We start from the raw sequence: 22,974 nt of genomic DNA on the forward strand, positions 1-22,974 counted from the left end.
ACACTTTACCTGGGTGTTGATTCTGATGGCTCCAATGGATGGAATTTCAAAGTAGTAACCTGGAGAGGGATCAAGAGAAGAGGATCAATACAATCTTCAAACAGAACGTTTTTCATCCAGCCTGCATCACGGTGCCTGCCTGTTTCATGCTCTGTCTACATTCACAAGGGTTAAACAGTCACAGTGGCCATTTCTCAATGTCGAGTAAACCTGCTGCAGAGCCACTATTTCAAGTATACTACGTCAGAGTGGCGCCAAAGGACTGTTTAAATGCATGTTAAATGCCCAGCATTCGGCGCCACTCGATGACGTAGTATACTTGAAATAGTGGCTCTGCAGCATGTTTACTCGAAATTGAGAAACGGCCAGTGTGTACAAAAGCGATCCATTTGTAGATTGAACTCTTATCTCTTCCATGTTATTAGGTACACGTAACACCATCATCTCCAGTTGATGGTGTTGGGCGCAGCAGGCCTGGTAGAGCTGGTGGCCGTTGACCTCTCCACACTTGTGGTTTCGCTGTAAGATGTAAATGTAGAGGCTCATTGGAAATGCTGAGCCCCAGGCACAGCTGATTAGGAATGGAGGAGAAGGACCGACTAGGTCAATAACCACGCCGCTCCCCAAGTTATTAAAGCCATGAGTGTTTATACAAAGAGCGGCAAAATGGAGACAGCATCCCCAGAATGTCAAAAGGCTGAGATGACTCACATTATTTTTGATACATTGTGCCACAGTGGTTTATGTCGAGGTTTGTTTTCTCTGTCTCATTCACTTGCACATTTGAACACACACACACACACACACACACACACACACACACACACACACACACACACACACACACACACACACACACACACACACACACACACACACACACACACACACACACACACACACACACACACACACACACACACACACACACACACACACACACACACACACACCTATTTGTTATAGTTTTGTATGAAGCAGTAGTTTGTCCCATTTCTTTTGGCAGCGTGCCAGAGAGAGAGGGCGTAGGGCAAAGCTTGTTGAGATGTGCAGAGAGGAAAATATAGGTGGTAACTAAAAAGGGAGACGGTAATGTAGATCTCCTCTGTGCTGTGCAGGTTAACAACAAACGGCCGCTGTGTGAGGGACAATTATGAATGTAATCAATAAGCCATTTTCTCATTTACATAAACCTCTCTAATGTTTGTTGGGGAAATATTTTCCAAGGTCCATAACTTTGACCCAGTTTATCAGTTCACACTGTCCTGACTGAGCACACACACCTGTAACCTTGGCTGCTGTGCTCTCAGTGGTGCGTCTCCCTGTTCCTGCCTGTTGGCGTCAGCTGATAGAGGTGTTATGATTCTATCTTGTTATTCACAATGTTGATTATTCTCTCTGAACTAGCTAAATACATGGGTCTGGGGTAGAGTTCTTCAGAATTGACGTGGCAACTCTACCGTGAAGTCAGAGCCTCTGGCTCTTGGACTTGTTTTGTGAATTCTCCGGCCGAAGCTCCAAATAAACCATCAGTGTTTGACATCAAAGCTCCTGCTCTTCCCGTGTCTCCTTCATGAGTCGGTGACTCCCACTGCATTGCTACACAGAAGTTTCCCCCACAATGTTGGAAGGTATATCAAGTCCCTTGTGGCTGTTTACAACATTTTAAAAAACAGAAATGTATACACGTATAGTGTACTTGATTATGTATCAAGTGTGATTATGCATTTTCCTCTTATGTAGACAACATGCATTACTCTCTACATCCAGTTTTTCCATTATAAAACAGTGTATATTAGTACATATATGACCTATCCTGGTTAAATAAAAAAAATATTATTTGCTGCTTTTATTCTCCATTTCACCTTTTTCCAACCCTTCCTTTTCATTTTGGATTTTGTTACTCTGTGCGAGAGCATGACGAGATTGTTCCATTGTCCATTTCAGTTTATTCTTAAAATGAGATTGAAGCTCAAGTGAGGCAACAGCTAGCATGTCCAAGTGTCCTGTGTGTGTGTGTGTGTGTGTGTGTGTGTGTGTGTGTGTGTGTGTGTGTGTGTGTGTGTGTGTGTGTGTCTGCTGTTTGTCGAATGTGTGTATGTGCCGGGTGAAGGGTTTGGGCCTGTGAAGGTGTCAGGGAGCTGGCACTGTTGGAGTTAGATACCAAAGAGCAATAAGTAGTGAAGATATGAGAGGACAGCTCCGTTGAGGCTGACGTGTCAACAGTATTGTCTTATGTTGGCATGGACTTCACTACCATGGTAATCACTACAGTGGTGAACAGCAGAGAGCATGTTGGCACAGAGGCGTAATCCTGGACTTTCCCCAGCCTGACAGTGAGATGGCACAGTAATCACCCTGCTACCAGACTCCTCCCGCTAATTAATAACAACTTCTGGGAAGATACTTCTGAAGCACTTGGCTCTGCGGAAATAAGCTAATCAGCAGCAGCCATTGGTAAAGGCTGCCTATACACAGCTAAACTTCATAAAGGAGCAGCTTCAGACAAATTGCAACACAGAGAAACAATATTAAATCAAGCCACAATAAAGAGGGAGAGAAGTGTGTTATGGATTATGAAAAATAACTGTGTACCGAACTGAGCAACATCAGTCTGAGTTAGGTTGGTATTGAATGAGTCAAGATGAGAACAAAGCCGCTTACAGGAAGAGCGGCTGAATCACACGAGTTGTCCGACTGTTTGTCAGAGGCAGAGCTGCCTGTTTCTGGGTTATTCTCGGGACTGTGGCTGCTTTAGTTTAATAAAATATTGATTTGAACATCACATGCAGAAAAACAAACACACCTAGATAAATGAGGATGGGTTTGGAATGGGTCATGTAGGTTTTAATATTTTATCGTATTACTTTTCATTTTTAACAGCATACGAAGAAGAAGAAGAAGAAGAAGAAGAAGAAGAAGAACTGAAAAAGGATAACTTTCCTCTGAGTGAAAAAGCAGTGTGTTGTGTTCCTCTTCTCTGGTTGCAAGATGTAAATGTTTTAGGGAGGTATGGAAGTAAAGATACCAGAAAATAAGTGGTTGATAGCAGTACCAGTACATTTCCATGATTCTCGATACAAATTCAATTCCACAATAAAGAACAAAATCAATCAATCCAACTAATCCTATGTTTATCAACATACACTCCTTGCAAACTGTTTTTGTCAGGAAGTGAAACATGGCATAATTCCTTCTCTATCTTTTTTATGTTACTATGGAATTAACTGTATTTCAGTTTTTTCCCCAAAAGATTTGACAAGATATTAACAAAACAAATCGTTCGTTAACCTTTGCCCAATAGTTATTTTGCTGAATAGAGATTGAGAGCATCATAATTCAAGTCAACACAACTTCAGTACACTGGCTGCTTACCGCTAACGTTATCTAGCTTTCCTTCTGCTGAATTCAACACTAATTGTTTGTATACAATGTAGCATTATGATGATTTGTCAACAGTCAGTTTACACATTTTCTATAGGAGTCAGTGTAATAGCAGAGGCGTGTGGTGCAGTGGTTTGTGCGTTGGTGTTGGGATCGGGGGAGCACAGGTTCAAACCCCACCTCAGTCAGCATGTCGTTGTGTCCCTGGGCAAGACACTTCACCCCAAATTACTCCTGTGGGGATTGCCCACAGTATTGAGTATGTAAGTCTCTTTGGATAAAAGCGTCTACCAAGTGACAAGTGACATGTAATGTTATATAGAATATTGAATTCAAAACATTAAAGGCGTGTTTACGCTGTTTTAGTGGAGCTTTAAAGTTTGAGGCATATAGGCTGCAAAGTGCATAAGGAAGTTATTGTTAGGAAGTCCTGACCCTGTGTACAGTATTGCTCAGAAGTATCAAATTGATGAAAAAATGTGTCTATTACATTACACGTTACTTGTTAGACGCTTTTATCCAAAGCAACTTACATACTCAATACTGTCGACAATCCCCACAGGAGCAATTTGGGGCGAAGTGTCTTGCAGGGACACAACGACATGCTGACTGTAGTGGGGTTTGAACCTGTGACCCCCTGATCCCACCACCAAGGCTCTTTCCACTGGGCCACACGCCACTATACTGTATATACAGTTGCTATCAGAAGCAATGTGGAAAGGAAGAACCAACCATCTAGCAACATGATTTCCTATTTTATAACATACAAACATGCTTTGATAAACAGCTCTTCGGCACATACCTTTATTGGCACAAGCTATCCACTGCAAAGGGGTTACATCGTAATTATGCTGGCCAACAGAGAAGGTGAACACACGTACCTGGATGAAGAAAAGACAAATGGAGAGTCATAGACAGTTAATAGAGCAAAACAATACCACTCAAACCTCCTCATGGATGGCAATAAGGTCACTGTCATGTGACAATTAAAATGCATTCCCTGCTCTTCAGTTGTTAGATTAGCCTACCAGTCAACTCACACAAGCTTCTCTTTCTAGACTGCAGTGAAAGAGATGTCAAACTGCAGATTATTTTCTGTGTGACAGCAGCCGTCATGAGGGAACTGGATAGTAATGGATGTAAGAATAAATATTTGTGGGGCTGTGAAGTGGGGAGAGGAGCGGGTGGCGTGAAAGACAGACTGGAAGAAAGATGAAAGCCAGTATCTATTGGCTGTAATTTCTATACTCTCTGATGATAAAGTGGCTAATTAGTCAGCAGGTCAGAGCTGTTAACACAAGCAGCAAACACGACAAAAGACATGAGAGGAGAGAAAGAAAGAGAAATAGACAGAAGGAGAGAGTAGAAGAAAGGCCAACGAGATGAAAAAACAGAATCAAAATGGACAAGAATAAAGCTTGGAGAGGATGTTGTGTGCACAGATTGGACTGCTTGGCACATTGGACAGGCTAACCAACACAACTGCCTCTGCTATAATGAGACAACGTCAGCAGAATATGGTGGGAGAAAGGGAGGGAGAACGGGCCTCCTAAGACAATCTTTTGGACATGCATGATCTCTCGGGCTGGCAGAGCGATGGAGACGAGGAGACAACAGCCTTTTGGGGGAGACTCACTGTTTTGTTGGGCCAGTTGTACTTCTCAAAGATGTCCTGAGCACGATCCTCACCGCCATCTGTAAACATCATTATCATCTTATTGCAGTTGGCCCTCGGGGCACTGCTCTCCTGTGGCACATGAAGAGGAAGAGCAAAGGAAAAGGGACGGAGAAAGGTTAGGGAATATGCACGAAAGTGATCATGCTGACATGTCATTTAAAACTGTTTGTGTCGTACATCAGAGAAGCAAAGAGGAAGCTAACAAAATACATCTATATCATACATATCAATATATATCATAAAAATGTAAAAAGATATTAAACATTTCAAATATATCCAAAATATTTATTCAGTTCTTATTGGCAGAGATGATAACAGCTTCAAGGATAAGACGATTAAACTAGGAAGAGAGTTAAAGATCGCAACTTAAAAGAGTGTGCAGGATGTTCTTTTGAATTTTTGCGGGGACAAAAATCCACATTTCATGATTTCTATTTTGTATCCCTACTACATCTTGTCTTTTAATAATCAAATATTAAATAAGAAACGAATTGTACTGTCCCGGATGGATTTATGGTTGTGTTTGTTTTTCGTTAACCTTTGATGGTTAGCCTTGACAATTTCCAATATAGAAGGGAGAGAGTTGAATGTCATTTTCTATATAACGAGCGAATAGAAAGTAGGGACATATCCGGGAAAGGTTTATCCCTCTGTTCTGCGGTAAACATTTGTTAATCATAAAAGTCAAACCTTTTGTTTAGCTTTTTTATAAAGTTTCATAGTTGATTCCTCCCTTATACTGTATTATCATCATTGTAATATTTGTATTTTAACAATACAACATAACTCTAGCATTAAATCTGATTTCAGCACTATATGCTCATAGCCATGCACAAGTCTTTAGCATTCAGCTTTGATAGCAACTCCCCCGCCTGCCTGCACAGCAGCTGCCATTGATATGCAGGCCAGAGGCATGTCAATCTGACAAGATTCTTATAAAGATAAATAATATTGCCACAATTACATATTTTTATTGTGCTTCTGCCACCAATCATGGGAGTGAGTCCGCCACAGACAGCGATTAAACAGGCCTTTTTATTTCTCATTCTGCTGGCAAGTGAAGGTGCGGAGAGGGGGTTGGAGGGGGGCAGCTGGCACTTGGCTCTATGCCTCCAAGCCCACCAGAGGAATATAAAGTGTCTGTGGCTGATCTCCTCTGGGCTGCGCTCATCAATCATCCCATCAGAGCCCATTAGGGTGGCAGCCTCTTAAAATACACAGCAGCATACGGTGCTGAGGCAGCACCTGTGTGAGAGCACGTGGACGCCCGCTGCTGACAGACCTCAGCGCGGCGCTGGCTGCTGCAGCGTTAGCGCCGCTCCAACGCCACAGCAGTTATTACCAGACCTAGCTTCGACAATGACAGAACTCTGGAAATGTCTTATACAAACCTGGACCACTCACTGTCAGCAGCGATTATCACTGCTAATTCAGATAGAATCAACGGGATTTGACAGGATGTGTAATAACATGCTGGAGCTTCAGTACAGAGTTCCAGCCTTATTGAAGGCTCTTCTAGGCACACAGACAAACATTCACCCTTGCATTGCCCTTCTCTAAAAGGCTTGTTGGCTCTTACATTGAGAAGCTGTTCAAAGGCAAATGTGAAGCCAGACTTGTAATCTGTGGTTCCTTTGGCGCTCATATCACAGACAGCCTTCTTGAAGATTTCTTTGTTCCGATTATTGGCTTGGACCAAAGTCTTGAAGCATGGAACGACTGCTGCAGCCTTCTCATTGAACTAGAAAGGGGAAATGCAAACACAGACATGAACATATTGTATGTGTATATTAAAAATACCACCAAAAGAAATCTGTCCAAATGTTGTAAGACTCTGTATATCTGTTTGTTTCTGTGTATGTGTGCATAGGCCATGACGGCAGGATGCATACGGGGGTGTGTGCAGATGTAAGCTGCCCTGCGACTCTCTGGCTGGCAGTAAAGCCTGGTAATTACAACTTTCCACACAAAGAACAGGTGCACCTGAAACGCCATACAAGCCACCGAGCAGAAACCCGGCCAAGGTAATATCATCTGTCTCATCTCATCCACCAAATTATCCTAAAACTGTGTGTGCAGGTTTGTGTGAGGAGTATGGATGTGCATGTGGGGTTTATTTTTCTGCTTGTGTGCAGTGTTTATATGAGAAGACAATATCAGCAGCTACAGTGTGTCTGTAATAGCAGGTTTCCAATGCCGTTTCCTTTTGAAGGTCAACTACAACATCTACTGACATTTTCATGACAGATTGATGTAAAACATTATGTTTGCGAGAAAAGATGACATTTCTCATGGGTTGGTGTTGTGTCATATTTAAATGGTCAGCCATCGAAATCAAAAACACAAAAGTATTCAGATATTCAATATTCATCAATGTCACTTCTAAATATCACATTCCTGTGTCTTAAAATGCTTGGAATAACAGTAGCTATGTAACAAGATGTAGAAGAAACTGGTTCCATCGATGATGCCTAAAGAATTTTTTTTTTAAAATCCTTCGAAATAAATCTCTATTATCATAACTAATTATATCGTCATAACAACATTGAGGCCACGGTTTGTCATGAGTAAAGGGCTGAAACACTTAGATACCAGAGGCGGTGATTGTTGATTATTTTCAGTTAATTTTTGGTTGTTTATGTCTTTGTGTTTGCAAATAATTCACAGCAAGCTTTTGTAAGCCTTCACTTCTTTAGTGGGGTGAAAATCAGATGCATTCCCACCCAGATTACCATGCTCATTTATTGCTCTTAGAGCTAGGATTTAGAGGCATACAGTGGCTAAGAGCAATGGATTAGGAAGGATTACCGAAGGAAGTCTCCAAACAGAGCCACCACCCAGAGCATGTGGATGTGTGTGTGTGTGTTATCTGTCCTGCAATATAGGATAACGTTAATGTTGCCCTAAACATAAGTCCTAATAGAAAACTTAGCAATCAGCAGACAGGGAAAGAAAGAGTCGGCACAATCCCTCACGGACAACGGTGGTAATACGATGGTAGTGAATACACTATAATGAGGGAAGTGCAGTATTTCCACTGCCAGCAAATAACTGGGGGCAGTAAGAGCACACTGTGGTGTTTACTGCTTGATTCTAATTTATTAATAAATATGAACAATATTTGTGATTAGTGCTTTCAGGAGTGATTTTTAGCATTGATCACAAATCATGATGAAAGCTACTACTTACCTTAGCCACATTCACATAGTCGTCGTCTGATAGAGTTTCCAGCATCTCAATTACGGAGTTTTTCATCAGCTTCAGAGTGAGTCCGCTAACACTGCCACTCCTGAAGAGAAAAGGCAATGAAGCACTTAGCAGTGCAGTGATACTAGATACGACACATTTTCCTAACTTGTAAAAGACTGGTTTCATTCTCACTAAATCATTTTAATTTTAGAAAAACATTTCATAATTACATCTGAATGTTTTAGATGGTGTTACGACAGTAAGTGGACTTCAATGATTGTGAATAAATGATCAGATGCGCTCTAACTTGAGGCTGTTCTCAGACCAACAGGTGGCACTAGCGCCCTTTGAAGGAGACATCCACTCCTGCCAGGGGGAAATGTTGAAGGATGAGGCAGTGAGAGAGACTGAGGATACTCACACATCCACAATGATGACCATGTCCTTTGGAGAAGATGCACCCTGAATATACCTGTACAAAAGACACAAAGAACGGACTTTAATTTAGTTCCATAATCTTTGAGAATTGCAGTAAAGAAAGGAGCCAAAATCACAATGAGCTGAGCCATGATAATATGGAGCGACCATGGCTGAGCCCACTTAAGCTAGAGAATACGGCAAAGGCTTATGTTCTTAGAAGAGTTAATAAGTTGTGCTATATACTTCAGTGTTGGCCACAGCTACTGTCGAATGACTTCAACAGAGATACTCCTCTTAACTGAATAACAATGCCCACTCTAAATAATTACTGCATAAGCCAAAGTAATTGCTAGTTTATGGTCTCAGTATATAATAACTAATTAACAAAAAGTGGCCTGCACTGAGCTGTGTAGCCTCCTAAGCACACAAGCCATCACTGTAGAGCCAAGTTCTAAGTCTAAAAGGTGTTACACTTTATATATTGTCTATAAACAGAAGATTTATGCAATTGTTTATCAGTACCAATAACCCATATATCTTTTTTAGAAGGGATGACATTTACTCGTTATGTGTTTAAGAGGTTTTTACCTTTCAGATATTACCATTTTGCTATTTAATACAATTTAATAAAATTTGATTTTTCTTTAAGAACCTACCAACAGGTTGACATACTATCTCAAATAGTTATTTCCAAACCAAACCTTACTTTCTTGTAGTGAAATAATCTTACTTGCACTGCCCTACTTAAGCGTTTAGGATACTGACATTTTATTTCAAGAAACAGAAGTACCAACTTTTATATATATAAAGTTAAAGAGAAATAAAAAAACATGTATGACTTAAAATGAACATAAATGACTTTTAAATTGTATTGCAGTCACCCTATGCAGACCTTATCCATAGTCACTTGAAATGTGTATAAACTTCTAAAAGGAGATGCCTGAGTTGTGTTGACCTGTGCTGTGGAGAGTCTGTGCTGAGCTAAGTACTGTCAGTAAAATAAAATAGCTGACGTTCAGCTCCTTTGATGACTCATCAGTTGGGCGTCAAACACATTATTTATCCTGGCAGATCCTTTGTTGGGAAGAGAGACAAGCTGTTTAAGACCATTATGCTACTGCAGCAAAGCAACTACTAAAATAGGGCTGTTCCGTTTGTCATGCCCGGCACAGCGGAGGCCCACAAGGCAGAGACTAGCAAAGCCAGACATCTTGTGTCCTGGAAAAGACGCGCACATAGCATCTGTCCACAGTTGATAGAGGATGACATACAGTGGAAATCAAAAATTCCTTCATTCTGTTCCAGTGGCAATTAAAGTCACATTTAGGCCTGATACAAAGAGAGCTGAGATTGATGGACATTGTAGGCTTTTTCTATAGGGAAGGGGGAGGGGTTTTTCAAATGTGAGTACTAGTTTGACATTCTGAGGAGTGAGCAGGCAAGCAGTTAGCAGCCGTCATCGGCAGAGGCAGAGTAATCATCAGAGGTCTCTTTCTGCTGATTATCAGGCGTTCCGCTGAGTGTGGAGAGAAGCCAGCTGCCTGTGGGCCAGAGAGGCTCTTTTCTTATGCCCGGCCAAGCTGATACGGAGGTAGAGCCACAGAGCCCCGGTGGGCTTCACCACCGCTCCCACAAGTCTCACCGCTCCCACTCACTGGCAGGAGCCACTCCAACCTGCAGCACAACCCCTGACCCGTGTTGAAATAACGTCCCTCAGCACACTGCCTGGGCTGGCCAAATCCATTTTTCAGACACAACCTGGGCCCCGCTCTGCTGAAAAGCTGCCTGAAAACCCCCCAGATAGAACAGGGATTCGGCACCGGCACTGCATTGCAAGAGGTCGATTAACTGAGCATGTCCAAAGTGCGAAGTGAGAGAGAGAGAGAGAGAGAGAGAGAGAGAGAGAGAAAGAGAGAGAGAGAGAGAGAGAGAGAGAGAGTGGTGGGGGGGGAGGGGAATCCAATTATTTTCAATAATAAAAAATGCCACATCAAAGGTAGAACTTCTGCAGCCCTCCACAACTGTGTGGCGTATGAAATCAGGTCTGGAACCATGAGGCATATTGGCATGCATGACTTTTATCAATTTAATTACTGAAATCTTAATTTGAGGGAGTGAGAGGGAGATGGGGGGGGGGGGGGGGGGGGGGGGGGTGTGGTGGTGGGGGGGCTGAGACTCCACACAGTGGCGGCTTCTTTCTTTCGAGTGGATGGGGTCTGTAAAAGCGGTCATCGATGCAGGACGGGAACTCGGTCAACATGTGGCCCACGTCTCCACTCCCCCAGGCTCAAGGAGGGAGACACCCCTGCTGGAGATTGAAGGAGGGTCATTTGGTGACGCTTGGTGCCTGCAAACAACCTGCAGGATTTCATTAACTTCTCTGGTCAGTTTCTCACAGAGGAGAATAGTCCTTAAATGGGACTTTGAGGGGGCCGAATGTTAATTATAAGGCAATGCAGTCTTCTATTACTAGTCGTCATTATAGGTCATCTTCCACAGCTCCAATGTAAACTCTCCCAATTGAGAACTGTGCTAGCGTTTGCCCTAAAATCTGCTGAGAAAATATCACTTTCAAGTAGATCGTTTCTCTCAAACTGGGAAAGAAGCAGCATTGATCATCAGTAATGGGGTTTAGGAGGAATGTGTGAGCAGTGATGGAGTAGAGGGGAGTAACACATGAGCCAGGATAACGTCACTCAACACTGAAAGTATAGTGCTGCCATGGCTGATTCTCCCCACAGATTGTCTTGGGGTATCAGCGCTGCTCCCTTTCTCTCCCTTTCCACTGCCTAAATTACAAATGAATTTTCTCTGTGCCTCTCAGCAGAGAACATCAGGATCAGAGAGTGTGGGATGGAGTCAAGGATTTTCGGTCTCCAGGCTGATATGCGGTTCTGACGGATACAAACCTGGAATTGAGGCAAGTATCAGTGTATAATCTTCCACATTTTGACTCATGGATCCAGATGTGTTGTTTCTGCATGGATTCCAGTCAGTAATTACCTCTCAGCTTCTGCCCACTGATGCCATTCTTTCCCTGTCATTACCCAGACTCCTGCGTGCCAAGGCCAGGTGACAAGCAGATGGGCCTGGCTGGTGCTGAACTGAGCCCCGTCGCCCATTCTCTTGCACCGCGACACAACCATCAGCCATCAGCCAGCAGACACAACATATCAGCCTGTGGTCTCTCTGTCTGCTCTCTCTCTCGTGGATGGTATCGAACCACTGGGGCTGAATCATAACTAGTGAGAGCACTTTATTTCAGACATTTCATTAACATATGACAGTGTGTCAGTCCTGTTGGTGCTTTTCTTTGAGGGCAGCTCTTTACAGAGCATAAACTAATGGGAAATTCTACGTGATTTCATTAAATTGGTTTATACCTTTCAATAATGTATAGTAATATTCAAGTGAAACCTTACTTCACAAGAACAGTGGTGGCTACTTTGTGACCATGCAAGTTTATCTGCCGGGTGGATAATAACCAGTTTCAGACACGGTCCAGCTATAGTTATCACACTTTTTTTTTAATGAATACTCATTTGTAATTAAGTGTATAATTTAAAACCCTGCTGTTTGTTTTTCTGTAAAATATACATTTACATCAACCGTTCACAGATGATGCCTTACATCTTTTACAACCGATCATTATGTTACTCACCGAAGCACTTATAATTAAAGTCAGTTTTCAAGCAAAAATGCTTCTCAAATGTGAAGAATTACTGATTTTTTCGATTTGGACAGTTAAGCAGACAACACAAACTAAATGTAATCATCACCTCAAAAAGCTTGTGGAGATAATTTATGAAATCTCATAGACCATCTGATTGTTCAAAAACTGAATTAAAAGATTAATTGATAAGGGAAATGATCCTTGAGCAAAGTATATATATATGTATATATATATATACGATGCACCGTAACAGCAGATATTTGTGAATGCCTGAGATTAAGTAGCCAATGCCATTTCTTATTTATGGTATGTTATTAAACCGATACATTGAAGATCTGGCTACACAGCATTAGTGACTTGTATGCCCATACAGTAAGAGAATACCAGAGAGCCATAACGTACAATATATATGTCACGATAAAAACGTGCACATATTATCACAATATGTAAAGTCCTACACGTTTGTGCAGTAGACATCTGCTCTTTACACCGACGTGGAACGAGGTATCGCTCCAAATGAGAAGAGATTAAAGCAGCAACATTGAGAGCCATGCCACCTTTACAACACGCCACCACCTGCCATCACTCTAAAAGAAATGCATTATACAAGCAACGAACACAATGACATATTCTGCGTTGGGATGATTGTATTTTTTTTTTCATTTTGCAGCAGTCTGGTGAAGGAATCTCATTGGAATTCATGAAATAGTTTTATCATGGAACAGCGCAGAAAAATCAATACATTAACTCTGCCGGGGGGCTAACTCTCTCAGGAGATTGTGTTTATGCGCCCTGACCCATTCAACAAAGTGTTGTGCATTACATTTAAATTGAAGGAATTATCTGCCACATACATTTCAGAAACATGCCATAGATACATGTAGCATGTGGTGTCTCTGTGCCACAGTTAGTGTGTGCAGCAAATGCTAACTTTGTGTTAACAGTTGTGTGTGTTTTACACTTGTCCTTTGTATAAATAATAGGTGGATGTGTTAGTTCACTTGAACATGTACATTTCCTTTACAGTTTGTGCTCTGATATGCATCCATCATGTACAGTTAAAGTAAGCAAAGTAACAGCAGAATAATGTGAGAACTGTATGTAACAGAGAGACAGCGAGTGTGTGTGTGTGTGTGTGTGTGTGTGTGTGTGTGTGTGTGTGTGTGTGTGTGTGTGTGTGTGTGTGTGTGTGTGTGTGTGTGTGTGTGTGCGTGTGTGTAGGTGTGTGTGTGTGCTCACATGTGTGTGTGGATTTGTGCTGTGCTGATGGGCTTATTATTTTATGGACTGCTGCTCTCTTAGTGCTCCTGTGGATGTGGCAGGCGAATAAAGATTGAATTAAGATTAGAAAAATATAGAAGGACAGCGCCCAGAGAGCCTGCAGGAGAAAGAGATGTTGTCTGCCATTTATTTATTCCACTTTCTGTTGATTATTGGAAGTGTTGGTACCAAGGTTCATATTTCCATATTTCCGGTTATGCCCAAGACGAACACATAACATTTTAGAATCAATTTAACGAACACTATTCCTTTCGGCAAAAAGCACAGAATATTAAATTAGTGCATGCATATTCGAATACATCAGCATCAATTATTATTTGACAAGTACAAGTCTGTTATTGTTGCTCTTTGAGATGGAATAAGTAGTCCCCAGCTGTGTCTATCACCTTAGGTTCAAATCAAAATGTCAAATATTTGTATTTGGATGCTAAAGCCTGGTGTCACCTTTAATCCAATAACTAAGAAAACACTGGTCTTTCTTTTGCTTCTGCTTCCACCTGAAGCAGTGTAGAGAGATTTAAAGAAGAAGACACTGGAAATTGTATTTTGGGGAGCCTCAGCTTCCAGGATAAAACAGCAGTGTTAATATTTACAAAGAGGTTGGATTGACTTTTTGAAGAAATCAATATGTGATATAGCATACATGCTGTTGTGAACTGGGAGGTAATGGGATCTTTGCAACGCTTGGCTGACAGGTCTCCACGCCTGTCTCTGGTTATTTCTCTCCTCGCCCCTTTGCTTCTCCCCCTGCCTCACTTCCCCCTCTGCTTCGCTTCCCTTGATAACACGAACAGACATTATAATGGACAAATGTTAATAATTAATGTCAGAGCAATTGGATACAATTAAGTGTGTTGACTGGACCATTAATTTTCCTGGGGATGTTGGTGGGGGAGCAGACGGGAACAGGGCCCATCTGTGGAGTCAGGCTGTCCTCCAATCTTTACCCTCAGAGGCTCACCTCCACAGCTTCGGCCAGGTCAGCCTCACCGCCATCCATCCGTCCCAGGAAAGCTACAGGTCTATTACGCTACAAACTGGCCGTGAACCCTGGCCCCTGCTTTCACTCTCACTTTGTAAACCACACTTTTGACTGGGGGGGCAGAGACTCTCACTGGAGACAGAGTCAGCGCAAACGTCACAGAAACATGTTCCTGCGATTGCATCTGTGTATACTCCAGTGGCTATACTCCAGTATCTATCAGGCATATCTGCTCATGTGATCTGATGTATCAGGGAGTTTGTGATGGGGGATTGCTGAGGGGTGTGTGGGGGGTAATATGTGAGATCTGTATGTGCTTGGACATTATTGACTGTACATGAATTTAAAATGCTTTTGGCTTGTATGTTGTTCAAACCTATATGTTTGTCCTTAGCAATTGTTTTGACTTATTTGGACAAAATCGTACTCTACACTTAAATGTATCTTATTTCCGCAGTGGCAGAAGTCAATGGTGTTTTAAATTTTATCTTTTATTATGAACTCGGCATTGTGAATTATACTGGATGGAATCAGTGATTTTATCTTTCTAAATATAAAATATATACATTAATATCAATTATAAGCGAAAAAAACTGATCCAACATCTTAAATGATTTTTATCTTATGGTGGTCAGGGTCAGATAACATGCTGTGTGTCTGACATTATGCAGAACACTCATTATAGAGCATTAAGCATTATGCTGTAATTGTAACTTGTGGTCTAGTGTCTTGTATCGATTATCAATATGCACGCTTCAGTCAGGCACCCGGCAAGTAGACAGTGCGTCTCTCAGCAATGCCGGTTCTCAGACGTCGCCCAACTGTTGCCCTTGGAAACGCCTTTTTCCTTTTCTTTTTTAAACAAGCAAAAAACACACACAGCAGCTGAAGTGTATAATTAAAGTTCCTATTACGTCCCACAAAAAGTGAGTAGAATTTAAATATGAGTTTGATTTTATTATAAGTGTTGTGCATGAGTGGTGTTCATCTTCGAATCCGTGCTCACATTTTTGTTTCTGTCCTCGTGACGGAGGCTGCTATCTCATGCAAGCACACATGACGGGCGTAGCTAACCCCTGTTGACTGTTTTTGTAAGGCGTGTGATTGGCCGTCCGCTCTGCAGAGTGTCAGTCGAGGAGACAGCAGTTAGACTATAATCACACACGGCTGACCTGACATATCATGACACTCCCTGCCACCGCGGCCCCGCAACTCAGCACAAGTTGCTAAGCAACGGGCCAAAGCCATTTCAAAGGCTCTTACATCTAAAAAAAAAAGAAGCTCGACAGGAGTGACAAACATGGAAGACCAGGGGGGAGACAAGGTGTTCGTGAACACATACGCCTCTTCCTCTGTCCAACCTTGTCACACTGTCGCTCAGCAGCCGCCCTCATCTTTCTGCTTCCTTGGTCCTTTCTGTCTCCGGAAGGAGTCCCCCAGTCAAAACATGTGTAAGAGAATTAAACTCTGGTGTATTATGGTTGTATCGCTGACAGATCAGAGACAGAATCCATGTTTTAACTCATCCTGCTACACACTGCCTTGTGTTTTCCAGAATTTCTCATGTTTACGCTGTTGGCTTCTGTGACAGTGAAGCACTGGGGAGACTTCTGTTGTTAGCTTCATTAAACTGTCAGGGAACACCTGGATACAGGGAGGTAATAGGCGATCACTTTTCATTTTACTGACTCAAACAAAGGATAAAACAGTACAACCACAACTTTATGAAGGAGGCTGTAAACTAAATCCATTTAAATGTTTGTTTGTTCTGATGTTGTTTTTGTTTGTTTGATTCCTTTAAAAAAAAAAATCTATTTATTTTTTTATCCATTCAATCGTATATTTAAAGGGTATTTATTTATAATGCTTTTATAACCAGTGCTGTTTGTTTAGAATTGGAGCACTATAATTTCCATGTTTTTATGGATGAATAAATTGAACCTTGACTGAAACATTAAAAGCAAATAGGCATCAGAAGTATTAATTTACTCCTAAAAATGAATTCAATTATTCTCATTCAGACGTGGTTACAACATTACAAGATGTGCATTTTGGATTTGAGTTTCAATCAAACTTCATCACAATGCATGAAGCTTCTTTCTCTGCTCGTCTTTTGTTTGTTTGGTATGAGCTCATTGACTTCATGTGACAGCCTGGGCTGACCTCAAAAAGCGAGATGGATCCAGACAGAGATGGAACGGGGTCAGGTCTAATCAACATGGCTGTCATGCTTATGTCCAGTCCACTCCAACCTGTAACCAGGCAACAGGCAGAACTGCCACAAAGCCGATGTGACAGTGGCAGGTAGATTGAACGAGGAAGGGTGGACAAGAAGATGGCATGGGGGTAGAGGGGCTGATTGGCCGAATGCAGCCTAGTTCTGTCCAGCCTGTTTTACTTACTGTACAGAGACCCACAGGCAATGATGGGAATTGTAAACAATAACATTAGGCCATATCTTGCTATGTCCTCGTATCAAGAGAAAATGCACCAGCATTATCACTTACTGAGATAAATACGGGCGAGAAACCATTTTAATCCCGTTTCACTAAACAATATTCTTTATTTAGCTCCGGGCCAGTTTGAGCAAGGGAGGTCTACAAGAGACGAAGCAATGTACAGGAATCCAAATGAAAGACTACATTTAAGAGTTATTGTTTTGGATTATGTGGTAACATTTAAAAAGCACAGAAATGTAAAGTTATAGCACTTTTAGTAAAAGAAAAAAAAGATATATATTTAAAACGTTCTTCCTATAAAGGCATTGTATTGATACACAAATAAATGCATGTTATAACAGTTGAATGTAAGTAGTTTACTGCTTTTCACTGAAGCATGGAGCAAAGATTTAAAAAGATTAAGATGATAAAGTGAGAACAAATGATTTTCAATATAACAGGAAAAAGCAATGGCAATGACACAGACATTGTGTAAGGACTCAGGTCAGGAAACAACAGTTAGTCACCATTTGTAAACAGTGTGACAGTGTTTCTGCTGTCAGCCCAGGTGTTCCAGTGACAAGTTACATTTCTGCATCTTTACTCTGCTCCTGTTTGTTTTAGTTAGCTGTCTGCTCCAAGCGAGACAATCTCATCCAATCCTAACGCTCAGGTGAACTCAACTGGTGTCCAAAACTCAAGCCTTTCAACACTCACCTTCACTAAGACAATTGAGACCAAAATGAGAGGTAGGTTATTTGAAATACGCCAAATGCTCCCTAATATGGCCAATGGGCATTAACAATGGCAGAAAATAAATAAAATCCCTCTGATTCTGATCCAGATCTTAATAAAGATGGCACTCACCAAGGTCTTCTGCGGACGTCGTACAGGTCAATCTTTTTGGGCGCCCTCCATGGAGTGGCTGGAGAGAGCGAGAAAATAAGTTACAAGCCGTTCAGTGTACTCTAGGATATTTCTTATCAGATTATATCAAAGTAATCATAATTTAGTCCTGTGTATCGAGTCACCAGTACAGCCATCTGATAAGAGATTGCCAATGTTCTGCAGCGGAGGAGCCCCTAGGGTCAATTTAGACTTTATCTTGCCGTGAGTTATAAGGCAGACTGTTGACTCTGTTCCCTGCGGCCTACCTGGGTAATATCGAGTCACTCCTGTGGCGCTGCCGAACACCTGCCAGCGCAGAGAGCTGTCGTCACGACGGTTCTCAATGAAGACCTTCTCCAGCGCCTGGGTCCAGTTCAACTCGTTGAGGATGGTCGGAGCTGTAGGGGCAACAAACCAATTAGACTCACAAAAGTGATACAGCTAATGCTTATTTTTGTATTGTTTGATCAGTTTATCATTTTTCCTTTTTAGTTTTCAAAATAAAACTATAAAGTTTAAAAAGACTTTCAAGCAGAATGCTGTGATTCAAGATGCACGAGGACACTAAAAGGGAGTTTTGAGAAAAAAACAAAGTCCTTTTGCATCATTTTGAATAAGCTTCTGGTTATAAATAATAAAAAAAGAAGAGAAAATGTAAATGTGCCGTCTGATATAGTCCCTCAAAGCAAAGTTGAGTTTAAAATAAGTAATAAATGCTTAAACTAACGGGCTCTAAAAATAGTTTTTTATAATCCGATTTAAATCCTCAGAGTTTTGTATTGTTGATCTTTTTGTTTTTCAATATAAAAAACACAGATAAATTGCCTGATTTGTTATTTAAAAAACTCAAACAATGAGCCCTAAATATAGCGCACACCACCAGGTTTTTTCTCGGTTTCAACCCAAAGGTCAACTCTCCTTGCTGAACAACCTTGTCCGTGCCAGCAGCAGTAAGCCGAGAACACAGGAACAGATATATGCAGGCAGCCCGGCCGGCGGTGGCCGACATCGCTCTAATCTGGGTGATCTCTGAGAGGTGCAGGAGGGGGAATCTGGGATGACCTTGGAGGAGGTCATATGTCACTAGCAGCATGGCGAGGCAGAACTCATTTCAGAACAGTTTTATAGAAATGAAACACCAACTATTTCTTCAAATATGAATGAACGTGTTTTTGTGTTAAGAGGATTGGTGGTGCATGTGCGGCTTAATGCATCAATGTGTGTGTTTTGAGTAATACGTGAGGTCACAGATATATCTCACAGGTCAGTGGTACCCTGGGGAAAATGATTTATGGCTGTGGAGAGAAGTATTAATCATTGAGTCAACAAGAAGAGGAATAACTACGACCGTGTGTGTGGTTGTGTGTTGCATTTACCCTTCCCTTTGTTTTTCACTTTTTGATCCAAAGACTGCTTTTCTTTGTCTGACACCCGCACACCCCCACACCCCCACACACACCCACACCCCCACCCACACACACACACACACACACACACACACACACACACACACACACACACACACACACACACACACACACACACACACACACACACACACACACACACACACACACACACACACACACACACACACACACACACAAAGCATGGTGTTTAACAGCCAAGCTGAAGTCAAAAGTTAGGGAGTGCAATCAGAGGTTTAATAGCCACCTGATTAAAGAGGAAACAAGACGAGGCACTGAGCTGAGGAATACTTCACTCCCTTCTCTGATTTAATTACTCAGCCTTACAAAACTAGAGAAGCCGCTGACCCTACAAGACCAGCTTTTCCAACCCTTGGTTTGAATTTCACACAAAACAACGATCATTATCCACTTTTCAATTACTGCTCAGTGTTTGACAAGCTGTCAGTCAAGAGGTATGAATCACGCCACCGACCTAACAACGTACGCCACCTTCTCTACTGAAAGCCTTTGAATAATCACGTGATATCCTGAAAAACATAATGTTGTTTTTATATTTTCAGATGAGTGTTCACCTCCACGCTGTCAATGTCAGACTCTCTCCTAAATTGTAGCTCAAAATAAAAGCTTAGTTTCAATACTCTTTAGCATACTGTAAAAAAAATGCACTCAAACAATCACACACACACACTCACTACAGCAGCACTAAGCAGTGTCTGGAGGATAGGAATATATGAAAGCTAAATGGCTGCCATCACCAAGGGGAGCTCCTCAACATGTTTTCCTCAAAATTCATGGACGTAAACACAAAGGAAGAATGGAGGAGGATAGAGGCAGTCTTACAGATGGGGATAAACATAAAAACCCTGAGAGAGGGGGTGGACGATTGATGGAAAGCAACACAGAAATTAACACGAATGAGTGGCTGCTTTCACAACCTGAAAAGGCAATTTCTCGCTCACGAGGGAAGGAGAGAGGAAAAACCCACACAAAATAAACTTCACTTTAAACTGCTAAATTGAAAATGGCAGAAATCAAAGACTTAGAGGTCAAAGAATTGATTATTTGTAGTGCTTTCTTAGGATGTAACATAAGGTTAGATTGCATTTATCCTTTGCTTTGTAGGTGAACAACTAGCTGGTGAAAAGTTGGTCGTCATGCTTTATGGTTGGAGTTGCTAGGAAAGCTCATCATTGTAAAAAATTACCGAAAACTACATCCTGAAAAATGTGTACCAGGGACGTTTCTGCTACAACGTGTTTGCATTTCTCCAGAATTTAAAAGTGAAACAGCTTCTCATCTCTCATAATAACAGAGAGTTTACATTTGCCAACAGTCCAGATGGTCTCAAGAACTAGCAAGATTGAAGTAGAGAAAGAAATAAGTGAGGCTCTCAGAATATCTGCATTTTGAATATAAATATTCAAACTTGCCACAGTCGTTCCCATGACTCGGTTTTCACTTCAGCACGATCAGTGGCCACATATTACTGATGTCTGTGTGGAGATTATCAGGGAACCAAACCACGCATTTCAATTTCATCTGGGCCGTGCAATACTCTGTGGTCAAAGCGCCATCTGATTAATGTGTAAAAAGTATTATCCTTTAAGCATGAGCTATCACAGCAGGTTGCTGCGGCGACAGCCCGGGTGCTCTTATCTGGAGAGGCACTGGGTCTGTAATGATAGCTGTCCCAGACAGGCCAAGGGCAAATAGACATCCTGCGACCATCTCTGTTATTACCTTGACTAACATCAAGGCATCAACCAAACTCTGGCTATGTAAGGATTATCAGCTGCAATGCTGCCCAGGGCCCGCCCACACCCCCACACACACACCCCCACACACACACCCACACACCCACACACCCACACCCACACCCACACCCACACACACACACACACACACACACACACACACACACACACACACACACACACACACACACACACACACACACACTTCATCCTGTGTGTGTTCACGATGGATCTCCAAATGGTGGAAGTGTGTGTCATTATTTAAACCCAAGTGTTTGTCAGTCTTGGTTTTTCAAACAAGGGTTATAAATAGGACGGGCAAAAGCGTGTGTTTGTGTTTGTCGCCAGCTTAAACTAAACCAGTCAGATCCAGATGTGAGCCACCCCTGCTATCAATTCTGCAAACACACACGCACACAAACGAATCTGCAGGTGATCTCCACAGGAAAAACGAGGACATCTGAGATAAGAGAACAGAGCAAACTAATTCTCTTTGATTTATTCATTTAGGATATGCTGTGACTTCTTTCGGACAGTTGATAAAAAGAAAAATTTCCCCTGGGGGGGAAATATGCCCACACAGGCAGACAAGGCCTCCGAGCGCTGTGTTGGGCTCATCTTTCACCTGAAGCGCGCCTCTCTCTGATATCTTTAAAAGGTAATTCATCAGCGCGCCGCTCCCCTGACATTTAGAGCACCCTTGGCTTTACCCCTTTATGGAGCAAGACTGCACACCAAGTAGGGAAACAATTATGAAGGGGAGTTATGGAGCATCTCTGCGTGAGATCATTTTTCAATCCCCCACCACCACCACCACCCCAGCCTATGACCCTACCCACCAACCCACACATTATTCACACTGATATACTCGAGATAAAGAGCCATCCAAACAGATATTCGTCTTATGCCCTGTATTAATCCAACATTAAATAAATAGGTGTCTGCAGTTACTGTACACAGAGCAGAACAAGAGGTGCAGTGTCCCGTGATAAATTAGAGCGCAACACAAGTGGTCCCTCTTAAGACATCCATAATGGTAATGGAGCTGAAGCTATTAGCTAAGTCTGGTGAAAGGGACATAACCGTTATCACTGTCATCGCCATGAAGCATTTACATATTCTCCTCTTTAGCAGAGTGACTAAGTGGTAGAAATGCTGTTCGATTCTACTTGCTTTGACATATCGGTGACATTACTCAAACAGACAGGAAGCTAAACACTGAGATAAATACAGCTTGTTTTTTATCTAAAAGGGTGAATATCCTTCCCAAAGCCATGTGTTGAAAAGGAGGATGTTTTTCAAATGCTGTACGTTCAGGTAATTGATAGAGCAGTCAACATCGTTCATAGTTTACTAACAATCTAGAGCTTCACAAAATGGTCTTTGGCAGTAAAATGTAATAAGAGAGGTTCAGATTATATCCATAAACCTTTGGTCATTTCACTTAAATAGTCGGTTCATCCTTAAAAATGCAGCTTGCTTGATAATCTTGTTTTAATTTTGAAAAGACTTTGCTTTTAGCCCTAAACTAAGAAATGAATAGTATTTATTTGCAACGTTGACAGCGTTTGAAAATGTATTTCGACCAGCATTCTCCCGGAACGATGGATAATTTAAGCATTTCAATGTGAGCGGTTTTCAAATAACATTAAATGCAAGTGAGAAAATGTTTCGTTTTAATCTGGGCGACAAACCCACACCATTGTTTGAAGTCTCTTCAGACCAGCACCTCTACATCTGTTCCTTCTGTGTCTCTTTGTGTTGTCAACCCAATTCCTTCTCCAGCTCCCCTCTCCCTTGTTTCCTCTCGGTCTGTCTTTTTTTCCTCCTCTTCTTTCGGGGCTGCTTTGTGGCCTG

The 22,974-nt window shown here is 41.8% G+C and overlaps 1 protein-coding gene across 1 annotated transcript in view; it reads right to left on the reverse strand.

The window, feature by feature from the left end:
- Positions 1 to 22,974, reverse strand: part of cacna2d2a (calcium channel, voltage-dependent, alpha 2/delta subunit 2a) — a 139,471-nt gene that overhangs the window by 22,459 nt on the left and 94,038 nt on the right. Inside the window, 8 exon segments of the mRNA XM_079682190.1 lie at positions 10 to 59; positions 4,187 to 4,265; positions 5,021 to 5,131; positions 6,642 to 6,803; positions 8,252 to 8,351; positions 8,673 to 8,723; positions 17,913 to 17,970; positions 18,200 to 18,331. Coding sequence (XP_079538316.1) covers positions 10 to 59; positions 4,187 to 4,265; positions 5,021 to 5,131; positions 6,642 to 6,803; positions 8,252 to 8,351; positions 8,673 to 8,723; positions 17,913 to 17,970; positions 18,200 to 18,331 — 743 coding nt within the window.

Source organism: Notothenia rossii (genome assembly GCF_949606895.1).
Source record: "Notothenia rossii genome assembly, chromosome: 5".
NCBI classification, from domain to species: Eukaryota; Metazoa; Chordata; class Actinopteri; order Perciformes; family Nototheniidae; genus Notothenia; species Notothenia rossii.